Consider the following 14,620-nt stretch of genomic DNA (forward strand, 5'->3'; position numbering starts at 1 on the left):
GTGTAAATACCTCATGTTCTTTCTTAAAATATATATATATTCTTTTTTTTTAACGACTAGTCGACTACTAAGCACAGTGTCGACTAGTGGTTTTACTAGTCGACTAGTCTGAATGCCCTAAAATATATATATATACATACATACATACATATTATTGGTAACTGTTATGCCCTGGTTGATAACACATTCATAACACCTGTGGCTTTGGGCCAGGAATGCAAAAGAAAATCAGAAAAAGGGTTGATGGTCCAACTAAGACATTTGTAGATCAAGTTTGGCTGTGTCAAGTATCCATGGTATTGGAGTTGAGGCCTTTTAAACCTTTCAAATTTGCTTCTTAAATTATAGCTACCCTCGAAAAGACAGAATGACAAAATAGCCTGCAGTAAAATGAGAATTTACACAGGGATTTTCTTTAAAGTTTAGTTTCCACTGTAATCCCAGCTGATATGAGAAAGCTGGCCCCATAAGGCTCCCAGTAATGAAGGCTAGAGATGCAGAAATGCAATCCAACGTCCATTCATTATTACTTCGATAATGGAAGTTAATTTAACAATTAACCGGTAACCTTTCGGCAAATCGGACCACGCCTCCATCCTACTTGTACCCAGGTACAAACAAAAACTAAAAAGACAACCCCCAGCATTCCGAACCGCCCACTGCTGGTCAGACCAATCAGACGACATCCTGAGGGACTGCTTTGACCAAGTGGTGTGGGAGGAGTTCAAAGCTGCAGGAGACCTGGGCGAGTATGCAGATACGGTGTCATGCTTCATAAAGAAGTGCACCGACGACATAGTCCCCACAAAAAAAGTCAAAATAATGCCGAACCAAAAGCCTTGGGTCAACAGCGACGTCAGGGCTGCCCTCCACGCCAGGACCACCGCCTTCAGCTCTGGCACAACTGACCAATACAAGCAGGCACAATATGCCCTCCGGACCGCTATAAAAATAGCACGTAGAGATTATGGAAGGCAGCTGGAGTCAAAACTGGACACTAACAACCCCAGACACCTGTGGAGAGGGCTCCATGCTGCCACAGACTTCAAAGAGGTGAAACGACAGAACCCCAGCACGTCACCCACCCTACCGGACGAACTCAACGCGTTCTACGCTAGGTTCGACCCCTCTGCCAGAGCGCCTCCCCTCCTCCCCCCCCCCTCTCCCACCCCTCTCCCCCTCTCCTCCCCCCCATCACCCCCCCCTCCCTCCTCCCCCCCACCACCCCTCCCCACCCCCCCTCCTCTCCTCCCCCCCCACCTCTCCCCCCCCATCACCCCTCTCCTCCCCTCCTCCCCCCCCTGCCACCTCTCCCCCCCCATCACCTCTCCCCCTCGCCGCCCCCCCACCACCCCTCCTCCTCTCCCCCCCCCAATCACCTCCCCTCCCCCCTTCCTCCACCCCACCCCCCTTCCTCCCCCCCACCCCCCGATCACCTCCCCTCCCCCCTTCCTCCCCCGCACCCCCCCCCATTCCCACCTAACCACCAACCCCACCCACCCTCCACCCCCCACAGACCGCCCCCTCACCATCACTGAGGATGAAGTGTGCCGGTCGTTCCTGCGTATCAACCCACGCAAGGCGGCCGGCCCGGACGGCATCCCTGGGCGGGTCCTCAAGGCCTGCGCCCACCAGCTGGCAGCCGTGTACACAGACATCTTCAACCAGTCCCTCTCCCTCCGACGAGTTCCCTCCTGCTTCAAGGCAGCAACAATCATCCCCATTCCCAAACAGAAAAAAGTGACCAGCCTCAATGACTGGCGCCCTATAGCCCTCACACCAATAGCCAGCAAGTGCCTTGAAAAGCTGGTCATATCAAAGATCCGTCCCACACTCCCCCCGGACCACGACCCGCTGCAGTTTGCATACCGCCCCAACAGGAGCACAGCGGATGCAGTGGCACACGTGCTCCACACCGCCCTGTCCCACCTGGAGGGGAAGGACACCTATGTGAGAATGCTGTTCGTGGACTACAGCTCAGCATTCAACACCATAGTACCCTCCAGGCTGGTAAGCAAACTCAGGGACCTGGGACTAAACACAGCGATGTGCGACTGGATCCTGGACTTCCTGACAGACCGCCGCCAGGTGGTGAGGGTGGGCAACCTCACCTCCTCCCCGCTGACCATCAGCATAGGAGCACCCCAGGGGTGCGTCTCCAGCCCCTTCTGGTACGACCTCTACACCCACGACTGCGTGGCGACTCAAACTTCAAACACCATCGTGAAGTTTGCAGACGACACAGCAGTCGTGGGGCTGATCTCGGGGGGCGACGAGACGGCCTACAGAGAGGAGGTGAGGGTCCTGGAACAATGGTGCCAGGACAACCACCTCTCTCTGAACATCTCCAAGACCAAGGAGATCATTGTGGACTACAGGAGAGGGGGGGGGCACACACCCCCCAATCACCATCAACGGCACAGTGGTGGAAAGGGTGGACAGCTTCAAGTACCTGGGAGTCAACATCCACCAGGACCTGACCTGGGCCGGCCACACCGCCACTGTTGTCAAAAAGGCCCAACAGCGAATACACGGACTCAGGCGCCTGAAGAAGTTTGGGCTAAGGAAAGAAATCCTCAGGGACTTCTACAGAGGCACCATTGAAAGCCTGCTGACTGGCTGCTTCACCGCCTGGTACGGGAACTGTACCACCATGGACCGCAGGGCGCTACGGAGGGTGAGGCGCGCGGCCCAGCACGTAACAGGAGACGAGTTGCCAGAACTGCACGAACTGTATAACCAGCGGTGCCTCAGGAGGTCCCTGAAGATCATCAAAGACACAAACCATCCCCACAACAGCCTGTTCTCCCGGCTACCCTCAGGGAGGAGATACAGGGTTCCAAAAACACGCACAAATCGCTTGAGGAACAGTTTCTTCCCGCAGGCCACGAGACTCCTAAATATGCACAAATAGTGCAGTAGTCGTACCGCAGTACCGTACTGCAGCTGCTACTATTACGGATGCCTAACGTTTAATTGTAAATTTAAGTGTATGTTTAATAAGGTGCCTAACGTTTAATTGTAAATTTAAGTGTATGTTTAATAAGGTACATGCTATTTGCACATGTATGTATAAAACGTCGAATTTGGAATGTCTGAACACGTCTAACGTATGCACATGACATGTGCACCTATGTGCAATGAATATGCCACTGTCGTATAAGCCACCGACTTGTCTTATTGCTTATAAGATGCCTATTTCTTATTGCCTTATTGCTGTCTTATTGCTTATTGATGCCTATTTCTTATTGCCTATTACTTATTGCTGTTGCCTATTTGTACTATGTCGTAAACGGAGTCCACTGCACAAGAATTTCACACGTGGTACTTGTACCATGGAGTGACAATAAAAATCTTGAATCTTGAATCTTGAATCTTGAATCTTGAATCTAACCCTTCCTTTTACAGTCCGGTAATTACCAGGTATTTACCCGGTAACTACCAGGTATTTACTTGCTAATTACCTGGTATTTACCCAGTAATTACAGGTTACAGATTGTAAACCTCCACTATCATCCATCAATTTGTCTAAATGTGACCATGTTAGTGTGACAATAACTCAGATATTTACAAGGTAATTACCAGGTATCTGGTAGAGGGAATCCCAACGCGCTTCAGCTATTGCAGGCAGGTCTGGTGCATCACAGAGGAGGGACGCAGCATGAAGTTAAAGGAAGGAAACTGGAGCAGCTCGGATGGTTCAATGCATTTTATTAAGGTGCAAAGTAATAGAAGTGACGTTTCGAGCGTCAAGCTCGAAATGTCACTACTTTTAGGGTGTTAAAATAAAAACACTGAAACTGGAGCCCACACAGTGTGCAAGCTTTTTATTCACTTTTTCACTGCTTGTTCACCTTTGAGCTCGGCACCTGCCCAATCTGGATTCAGGTGTGCGTGTTTTCTCTTTGAAACATCCACTATTACCCATCAGGCTCTCTGGTTTTGACCATGTTCCCTGGCAATAACTCAGATATTTCCCCTGTAATTACCAGGTATTTACCCAGTATTTACTAGGTACTTACCAGATAACTCCCAGGTATTACCTGGTAATTACCTGGTATTTACCCAGCATTTACTTGATATTTACCTGGTAACTCCCATGTATTTACCTGGTAATTACCCAGTAATTAGGAACTTGTACCACATACATTTCCAAAACGTTATCGAGTAAAACCTCACTAGTTACCCAGTAAGTAAGGTGGAGCCGTACTGTAAAAGGAAGCGTGGTTTGTTTCCCTGGTATTACCATGTACTTTCCCGGTAATTGTAGATCATAAACATCCACTATTACCCATCAGGCTATTTAGTTTTGACTGTGTTCCCTGGCAGTAACTCAGATATTTCCATTGTAATGACCAGGTATTTACCATGTACTTTACCGGTAATTGTAGATTAGGTATTGCCAGGTAACACGGTGAAAAATACACAACCTGATGGGTAATAGTAATCTACAATTACCAGGTAAGTACATGGTAATATCATGGAAACAAACAAGGCTTCCTTTTACAGTACAGTTCCAACTTACTTACAGGGTAACTTGCAAGGTTTTACTTGATGATGTTTTGGAGTGTATGTGGTACAACTTTCTAATTACTTACCAGGTCAATACCGAGTTACTGGGTAAACATTGATTAAAGGCTGGGTAAATACCAGGTAATTACTGGGTAACTACCAGGGAATTACCAGGTAAATATCCAGTAAATACTTCTAATTAACAGGTAAATACCTGGTAGTTACCAGGTAAATACCTGTCCATTGTCGAGTATATACCTGGTAATTACCTTGTAAATATCTGAGTTATTGTCACACTAACACGGTCACATTTAGACGAATTGATGGGTAATAGTGGAGGTTTATATTCTGTAATATATACTGGGTAAATACCAGGTAATTACCAGGTAAATACCTGGTAGTTGACAAGAAAATATCTAGTCATTACCGGGTAACAACCTGTTATTTACCTGGTAATTACCAGGTAATTACCCAGTAGATACTTCTAATTACCAGGTAAATACCTGGTAGTTACCGGGTAAATACCTGTCCATTGTCGAGTATATACCTGGTAATTACCTTGTAAGAGTTATTGTCACACTAACATCACATTTGTGATGTGACTAATGTCACATTTAGACAAATTGATGGGTGATAATGGAGGTTTACAATCTGTAATTACTGGGTAAATACCAGGTAATTACCAAGTAAATACCTGGTAGTTGTCAGGGAAATATCTAGTAATTACCGGGTAATTATCTGGTACCTGGTAATTATCAGGTAATTACCGGACTGTAAAAGGAAGGGTTACCCATTACCCTTTAACCTGTTTAATTAATTAAACAAATATTTTGAAATTCAAAATGGAAATGCAAAAATAGCTTAGCCTCGTGAAATAGAGAGCATGCATTTGTCAATCACTTGTGTTCATCTTGGGTGGAGTGGAATGATTAAATAGTGGGTGCAATTGGGTGTAGACCCTGAAGGGGCAGCATCACTACTCAGCGCTATTATTCACAACAAACAAGATGACAGATTAATTTAAAGAGTCCAGAGTACATTGTCCAGCACTCTAAAGATGATTCCACCATGGTACAGCAAAATGTTAGTGTGGAATATAGTCTTTAGTTAATCTGTTTGTTAAACATGGTCGCCCCTCGAATCCAACCATTTCTTAGTTAATGAAGGGAGGGAAATTAGTTTTTATGCACCAGACAAGTGGAACAGGCTGCAGGATTTGCTGAAATTAAAATGGCTGGTTTCACATATCAGTTGAAGCTTCTATTTGAGGATATGGTCACAGTGGAGTGCTCCTGTTTTCATTGATCTGCAATGTTGGTTTGTGTTTGTATGGCTTTGTGTTTCTTCTGATGTATTGTGTTGATTGCGATGCTTTTTTGTTATTGTATTCTATCAGGGCGTCTTGTAAAAGAGGGTTCTCGCTCTCAATTGACTATCCTGAATCAATAAAGGTAAATAATAAATAATTTGTTCTCCACAGAAACTAACACTGCTCCAGCTGGCAAGTGCGCAGAAAGTGGTTGTGCCTACATCAAAAAGTGAACAAACTCAAGATGACTCCTTCGAATATGTTCCGCCAAAGGTGAGCTTATTGCAGATATTCTGCCTACTTCTTGCACTCTTTATATACTCTTTTATGCTCTCTAGCACCAGCTCTACAGATGGGAATGCTGCGGAGTGTTTCACCATTAGTCAGGCGGAACACACGAGAGAGAGAGTGAGTGGAATGAATTTAGTCAATCCACTCAGCCGAGTGTGAGACCAGCGACTCAACAAATCTGGCGACTTTTTCAACATTTTGCAATGTTTGTGTGTTGAATCCCAAAGCATTTGGCAATAGTTATAGATTGGTACGGCTGTCGTCGTTTTTCTACTTGTCTAATTCATAGCAGTCTAATGATCACAACCACACACAGTGCAACCCCCCTAATTAACTCATTGAGTGCCAGCCACTTTTGGAGAACGGACGCTCCCAGTGCCAGAGTTTCAGAGCGTTTTCAGTGATATCTCGAGGCCCACAGAATATTGTGTGATATTACTATGTAAACACCGAACACGCACAAAGAACGAGCTGACTCTATTGTATCATCAGCAAAAAAAAGTTTATTGATACCATTTTCCGTTCTTTAGTTATGAGCCGGAGAAGATAGGTTGTTTTGAGCAAAAACATGCGTTTCAAATTAGAAGCTGAGATATTCCGCCTTTTGTGAATTGAAGCATTTCAAGCACATTCACTGACTCTGAAGATAATATTTTCTGATGTAGTGACGTGGTGTAGTTGTGTGGTGCCCTGCGTGCCCCACCCCCCTCTCCCCCCCTCAGCTGCAAACTCCTCCCCACACTAACACACAGCCTAACACGCACCCAGTCTATTTTCGGAGTGCTCCGTTTTTGTGCGCCGGCTCCCAGCGCCACACGGAAAAGCCAAACCGGACTGCTGAGAATGGTTTGGCTCTTCGGCGTCGGGTGCTGCTTTATTGGCGGCTAATCGTGTGGAGAAACTATGCAGACAGACAGAGGCAGAGGGGCTCAGTTGTGGGCGTGGATTGACTGCTGTTCGCAGCCAACGTCAGCGCCAGACAGAGCCATCTATATGGCTCTGGCTGCAGCATGAGCGGTTTCTCTTTCATCACGGGGCTTTTTCCTGCTGTTTTCCGGACCTTTCTCTAATCTGGAGAGCACTGTCGCCACCTAATGAGTCCGTAAAATAGGTTATACACCTTCAATAGCTACAATATTTGTACAGGAGATGCTTGAGGCTTTGATCCACGTCCCACCGCCAAAAAACGCAATTGACGAACATACTCGTCCTTGTCCGTCCGAGTGTCTGTCTCTCTGTCTCTCTCTCTGTCCTTCGTGTATCTCGAGAACCGTTGGTCGGATCGACTTCAAACTTTGGAAGTGCGCTAAGGGGGACCTGACTGAGTGCAGTGCCCTATTTTCGTGCAATTCGGCATAGCGCCACCTACTGGCAACACAAAATGTGATTTATCTCAAGAACCGTTCGTCCGATCGACTTCAAATTTGGGGAATGCGCTGATTGTAATTCGACACAGTGCAGTGCCGAATTTCGTTCAATTTGGCACAGCGCCACCTACTGGCAACACAAAAAGTTGTTTATCTTGAGAAGAAGTGTTCATCCAATTGACTTCAAATTTGCGGAGTGCGCTGTTGGGAACTCGACACAGTGCAGTGCCGAATCTCATGCAATTCTGCACTGCGCCACCTTCTGGCAACACAAAAAGTTGTTTATCTTGAGAACCGCTCATCCGATCGACTTCCAACTCGGGGAGTACGCTTAGGGGGGACCCAACGGAGTACAGGGAGCTGAATTCCGTGCAATTCGGCATAGCACCACCTACTGGCAACACAAAAAGCGGTTTATCTCGATAGCCATTCATCTGATCGATTTCAAACTTGGGGAGTGCGCTGCTGAGAACCCGACATAGAGCAGTGCCGAATTTTGTGCAATTCAGCACAGCGTCACCTACTGGCAACACAAAAAGCGGTTTATCTGGAGAACCGTTCATCTGATTGACTTCAAACTTGGGGAGTGTGTTGTTGGGAACTCGACATAGTGCAGTGCTGAATTTCTTGCAATTTGACATAGCGCCACCTACTGGCAACACAAAAAGCAGTTTATCTCGAGAAACATTTATCCGATTGACTTAATTTATATCGATAGCCATTCATCTGATCAACTTCAAACTTGGGGAGTGCGCTGCTGGGAACCCGACAGAGCAGTTGCGAATTTTGTGCAATTCGGCACAGCACCACCTACTGGCAACACAAAAAGTAGTTTATCTTGAGAACCGTTCATCCGATTGACTTCAAACTTGGGGAGTGTGCTGCTGGGAACTCGGCATAGTGCAGTGCTGGATTTCTTGCAATTTTACATAGCGCCACCTACTGGCAACACAAAAAGCAATTTATCTTCCGAAAACATTATCCGATTGACTTCAAACTTGTGGAGTGGATCGGCTTGTGCTTAGAGCAGGGGTGTCAAACTAATTTTAGTCCACGGGCCACATGCGACCCAATTTGGTGTCAAGTGGGCCAGAAAATGAAAATCAATAATCAATAATAACCTATAAATGACAAAACCTCAAAATGTTCCCGTTTCTTTTAGTGTAAAGAATTACAGGTACAACCCTACAACACGTAGGGTTATCTCAGCTACCATCAAGCACATTATCGACTGTCTGTACTGTGCATTACAATCAGGGGTGTAGTGGAGGGTAAATGCAAGTAAACACAATTTACCCACCTCTTTGAAATGAGAGTTTACTCACCTATTTTCAGATCAACTGTATCAATCAATGAGGGCAAACAAGGTGGGTCAACTACTCACCTTGGATAGTCTACCAACCTCTGTATTTATCACTACACCCCTGATTACAATTGATGGCAACTGTGCAATTCTCTATAGTCAAGCAAAGGTAATGAAAATAGCTGACCATTTAGTGATTAATACAGATAACATGAATAGGCGACTTAATATTTAACTTGCCCCTGAAACCTGGTACCTCTTAGCCTTCACAAGTGCATCACATTGGATTGAAGGACTACTCAGTGCAATTTTCACCCTTTGCAAAGTCATCCTTTGGGCCGGATTGGACCCTTTGGGGGGCCGGATCTTGCCCCCGGGCCGCATGTTTGATACCCCTGGCTTAGAGGGACCTGACGGAGTGCAGTGTGGTGGGAAGCGCCCAAGGGGTGGTGCATGGAGGGAACGGTCACTGCACTAGTTTAATAATAATAATTATTATTAGTAGTAGTATTAGTAGTATTCTTATTATGCACTGGGGCCTTGATGCAAATGAATTATAACTAGAGACTGAGCCCGCTCCTTTCTAGCCTACCGTGTATCTTCCTGCTTCCCCTCCTCATCGCTCATTTCTACTGTCCCGCATTATTCCACTGCAGCACATAGACAGCAGCGCTGTTCTGTCTGTTCCCTCTTTATGAACCTCTTTGTCTGGTCCAGACCAGAAATACCAGCAACAGTCACCGCCATGACAGTTGCGTGCGTTTCCGGAAAAACGCTGTAGAGTTTTAGTCACAATGTTGCCCCTCGTTGGTTTCCCCTGGAGGTCTCGCCTGCTTCGCGGGCTCGCAGAGTCAGACACATCGCCCGGCCTCGCCCACTACATGGACTCACCGCAGAGTCAGACACATCGCCCGGCCTCGCCCACTACATGGGCTCACCTGCGCTATAGTGCATCACCTTGCCGTGCCGCACTATTCCCTCTCCAATTATAGGCTGGTGAGAAGCCAAATCATCAGCGCATAAAGAACAAACAAACAAATGCACCATGCATAAAGCTCATCAGCAAATTGGCTTTCACTCTGTCTCAGAAAAGCCTTTTGGCCAAATGAATGATGGCAGCTCAGCCCACTGAGTAAAAGCAGAGAGGCAAACAGGCATCACTGTTTAAACAAACAATGTCAGGTATCACTGCACAGTGAACGAACAACAACTGCAGTGGCTCACTGTCACAATACAGGAAAAAGGTTTAAACTAAAACAGAGCCTCACACCAAGGAAATGAATGTTCCTGTCAGCAGTATCACAGCTGATCTAGTGCAAGACAGGTCTATTTGTAAATGGCCTGCTAACCCAACTTCATATCTTCCCAGCTGATGAGTATCATATTTCTGTTTGTACAGTATCGGTCTATGTGCACAGCAAGACATAGAGTGCGGTGCACAAAGCTGTTGCTACGCTCACATCTTACAGGAATCTAACAACTTGTTGGGTTACTGCTTGGAAGTTAAAGTGACTTTTTCAAACTAGATTGCTCATGTAGCCAATTAACTTTCTGTTTATTGACAACAACAAAATGCTTTGTTGTGAAGCATAAAATGCTCTGCTTTCATACCTAAGTTGGCTTTCATACCTAAGGCATTAGGTACATACTTTTAAGAAGGGAAGCTTGTTGATTTATCACTGGTTGTGTTCTTTTCTCCTGGCAGAAGCCTAAAGGGAAAGGGATCTTCTCTACAGCTAAAGCCCCAAGCAAGACCACCATCTACATGGAAGAGCTGATGTCTCCCTCCGAGGAGGAGGAGGAGGACGAAGAGGAGGTTGATGAATGGCGTCCGAAGAAAAATGAGAGAGTCCGCAAGAATTCAAAGAAATCTAAGGCGACTGGGGTAAGAATGGGTTACATGTACAGTTCTACATTCTGGGGGTCTTTTTGAGTCGCGAAGGAATTATGAAGGTTTTTTCTCCATGTAGAAGAACACATTTGAGATTGAATCTACAGTCATGGTCATCATTAACACCATAAAACTACTTCCTTACTCTGATTTGTCATCATTACAGAACACACAAATTACTCAAATATCACTGAACTGAAAATTGGAAGAAAGGGGGGGGGGGGGGTCAAGATGGTAATATTACCCTCAAATTGAACACTTATTAAAACCTCTTAGTCATGGACATGTTTAATGGATGGATGGGTCAGACCACTTCAATACCTCTTGGTGGTAAACTCGTGAGTTTATGAGGATTACCCATCATGTAAAAGAGACCCCCCACACTGTGATGCTAAGTACTTTCTCTTTCCTCAGTGTGCCTGTAAAGGCCGCTGTAGCAACAAACTGTGCAGGTGCCGCAAGGGGAAGATGACGTGTGGGGAGAACTGCCAGTGTGCTCGTGAGAAATGTCGGAACCTGGACATCCAGGCATCTGTTGAGGTCAGTTGGCATCTTCTGACTCTATGTGTGTGTGGTGGTGTCATGTTCACTGTACAGTCATCTGGAAGAAAAGCGAAGAGGAGCAAAATCAACCATCTTTTCATCCTTTACAGTTAAACCCTTTTTAGCTGCGACTCTGTAAGTCACTCTGTTGGTTGGTCGGTCGGTCCACAAAAAGTTCACCACCCTTTAGCGGGCACAGTTGTCGCCCTAAGGTTTCATCACACAGGGCACCTACGCCTCGCCTTGTCTCAACCCACGCCTACGCCTACATACCTTGAGCTGGGCGTCAACCTATCACACGCTTTTGCGATCACACTGAGCCGAGTCACAAGCGCTTCTCTCTCCCGAGTGTTTTTTTTCACGTGTGGTCCCGAATTATCATGGGTAGGTAAAATAAATCGGATATATTTAATGTGCTATTGATGCTGGATATGTATAACCACCAGGTCTCCTTCTTGGGTGATTGTAGTCAGAGTTTTTAGCGAGGTAATCTTGCAAGAATATGTGCTCTTCGGTCGCTATTCTCTCTCCTGAAGATTTGTTTACCGACGGGGAGAAAGCCCCACGTGATAGCCACCCGTCAATCTCTGTCTCTCTCTCTCTCTCTCTCTCTCTCTCTGCTCAACGCTGTCAACACCATTTTATTTTGAAATTCAGTTGACTTTGCCATTTCCCACAGATATTGTGTGTTTTCCCTTCATGGCTTGACAGAAAAAGTCTGCCATCACGCGCCTAGTCAGCTTGAAAATAGAACTCACGCCTAAACGATAAAATCGGCACAGCTCAGGCGAGGCGTGGGTACACGCAATGTTCACGTTGAGGCGCCCTGTGCACAAAGCCTCATTGACTAAATAGGACGCCTATTTAAAAGCGTGGGTAAAGGCAAGGCGTAGGCAAGGCTCGGGTGCTGTGTGTGAACTAGGGATGGGCATCGAATTTCGAATTTTCGAATAATCGTTGTTATTATCAAGGTCGACTTTTATTATTGAAAGTCGAAATTCGAAAAAAAAAAAAAAAAAAAATTTAGTGAAATGTTGCATTGTCTCCCCAGATTCTAAGTATAGTCGAATCGCTTGGTTTGAGCAAGTAAAAAAAAAATTATAAGCATTTTAAGCAAGGTTTATGGAAAAATGAATGGCGGATGAAATCCCATGAAGAGGGAGAGGGGGTGACTTTGGCACCCCTTTGGCACTCAGACCTGAGCCTACTAAATATTTAATGAACCACTCATGATTGTCAAAACTGTTTTTTATTTTCAAAAATGTCAATGTCATGTAACATGTACTTCAGTGGTGCAATGCTTGTTTGAGCTAAAAATCCACAGCAGAAGCTTTTTCTATTAATTAATAAAGCCTTAGACTTAGAATCAGGGGAGACGATGCAACATTTCACTCACACAAAAAAAAAAAAATTACATTGTTATTTTTTTTACATTTTTATTTTTATTTTCGAATTTCGATTAAAAGTCGACTTTGGCCAGCGAATTTCGAATAGTGTTTTTGCTAGAAATGCCCATCCCTAGTGTGAACGCAGCCTTAAACGGTGTTCACACCGAGATATTTATTTTTCTCTCTGTTGCTCGATTCAACCCTTTGGAATCGCTCTGTCGCTCTGTTTAAATCGCTCGTCAACAGGCACAATAATTGACGGACGTCTGGGGGCTATAACGTTACGCAATGTCATGATATTTGTCCACTACGACCCACCGTAGTTGTTTACAAGCTAAGCCTATCCGCATGCAACTAGTGTTGTCACGGTTCTCGGTACTTCGGTACTTGGTCGGTACTACATTGCTACGGTACTGAACGGTACCTGTTTTTCATGGTACCGAGGGTACCGAGTTTAGTTTGCCACCATGGCTTTAACTCCAGGCGACTGAGACGAGTTTATTTGAGTGCTGGCAATGAACACCAAAACATGGACACAGCCGTCAGCTAACGTTAGCCTGTCTGCCTGAGCAACACACATACATACAGCCCCGCGCACTTCCGGGACTACGGTGCCCCCGAACGTCCACACGTAATCGCGAACAGTCATTCACAGCTTGTTGACACGAGCAGAGGATGTAGGAGGAAGACAGGCACCCAGACCTGTTCAAAGAATTCAAGGTGGGTTAATTCTTTCAAACGGTGTAAAATAACACGTTTAACAACATATCAAACGGACCTTATCCTGTCGCATTAGTTTTTGAGATAGCTGGCAATGCATTGTGTAACCAAAAAACGTTTGGCTAACGTTAACGTTACGTTAAAGTGTTTTGTAATGGAATCATTATGGGACACGGCTAATACCTGGCACATCGTTAGCTAGTATAGTATAGTGTAGCACGTGTGCAATGCAATGGAATCATTATGGAACTATGGCTAAGTTCGGCTATTAGCCGTGTCCCACAATGATTCCATTACAAACATTGCATTGCACATGTGCTACACTATGCTAGCTAACGCTGTACCAGGTATTAGCTGGGTCCCATAATGATTCCATTACGAAACACGTTAACGTTATAACGTTAACGTTAGCCAAACGTTTTTTGGTACATTGCCAGCTATCTCAAAAACTAATGTGACAGGATAAGGTCCGTTTGATATGTTGTTAAATGTGTTATTTTACACCGTTTGAAAGAATTAACCCACCTTGAATTCTTTGAACAGGTCTGGGTGCTTGGCGAGATTGGATGCGTTACCCTTGCCATAAAAAGTTGAATGTAGGCTAAGCAGAAGCACAATATTGTTTTTGTTTTAAATACTTGAGGGCTACATGCCACTGGTGTTGCACTGTCTGCACCATACAGAGTTGAATGTAAGAAGTAAGCAGAAGCACATTGTTTTGTTTTAAAGTTGAAGGCTACATGCCATTTGTTCATTGGAAATGGTTGCATACTTTAATAAAGGAGAATATGTTGTAGAAATATCAGTCTGTTTTTTTTTACCGTGGTACCGAAATTGGTACCGAGTACCGTGGAAATTCACTAGTACCGGTACCGACTACTGAATTATTGGTACCGTGACATCACTACTCCTAACGCGAGCTCTATACCGGTAGTACAGACTTCACTTCATGTCAGCTGTCAGCCTGTCAATCAGCTGTCAATGCGGTTTGTTGCCACACAATAAACCAGCGGTTTGTTCCAAGCCAGTGTGATCCTTGACTCACTCTCACACGGCAACTAGGGATGTCGACGGTTAACCGTTAACCGGTTAACCGCCGACAACGTCATTGGTCGGTTAAGCATGTCGGTCAAACGGTTAATTTGCATATTAAATTGGCATACAACGTGTTGCCAATATGGTGTTTTTTTCCCCTCCTTCGCGGTAAGCAACAATGTTAACGTAGCCTAAGTAGTTACTGTAGCAGCATTATATAGGAATTAAAAGCTCCTGCCACTGCCAGAACAACATTCATTT

General features: G+C 45.3%; 1 protein-coding gene across 1 annotated transcript in view; it reads left to right on the top strand.

Annotated features, from left to right (window-relative positions):
* Positions 1–14,620, top strand: part of kif4 (kinesin family member 4) — a 63,828-nt gene that overhangs the window by 30,247 nt on the left and 18,961 nt on the right. Inside the window, exons 27-29 of the mRNA XM_083643653.1 lie at positions 5,993–6,094; positions 10,488–10,667; positions 11,088–11,213. Coding sequence (XP_083499779.1) covers positions 5,993–6,094; positions 10,488–10,667; positions 11,088–11,213 — 408 coding nt within the window. The remainder of the gene's footprint in view (positions 1–5,992; positions 6,095–10,487; positions 10,668–11,087; positions 11,214–14,620) is intronic.

This window comes from Poromitra crassiceps (assembly GCF_964638095.1).
Source record: "Poromitra crassiceps genome assembly, chromosome: 1".
NCBI classification, from domain to species: Eukaryota; Metazoa; Chordata; class Actinopteri; order Beryciformes; family Melamphaidae; genus Poromitra; species Poromitra crassiceps.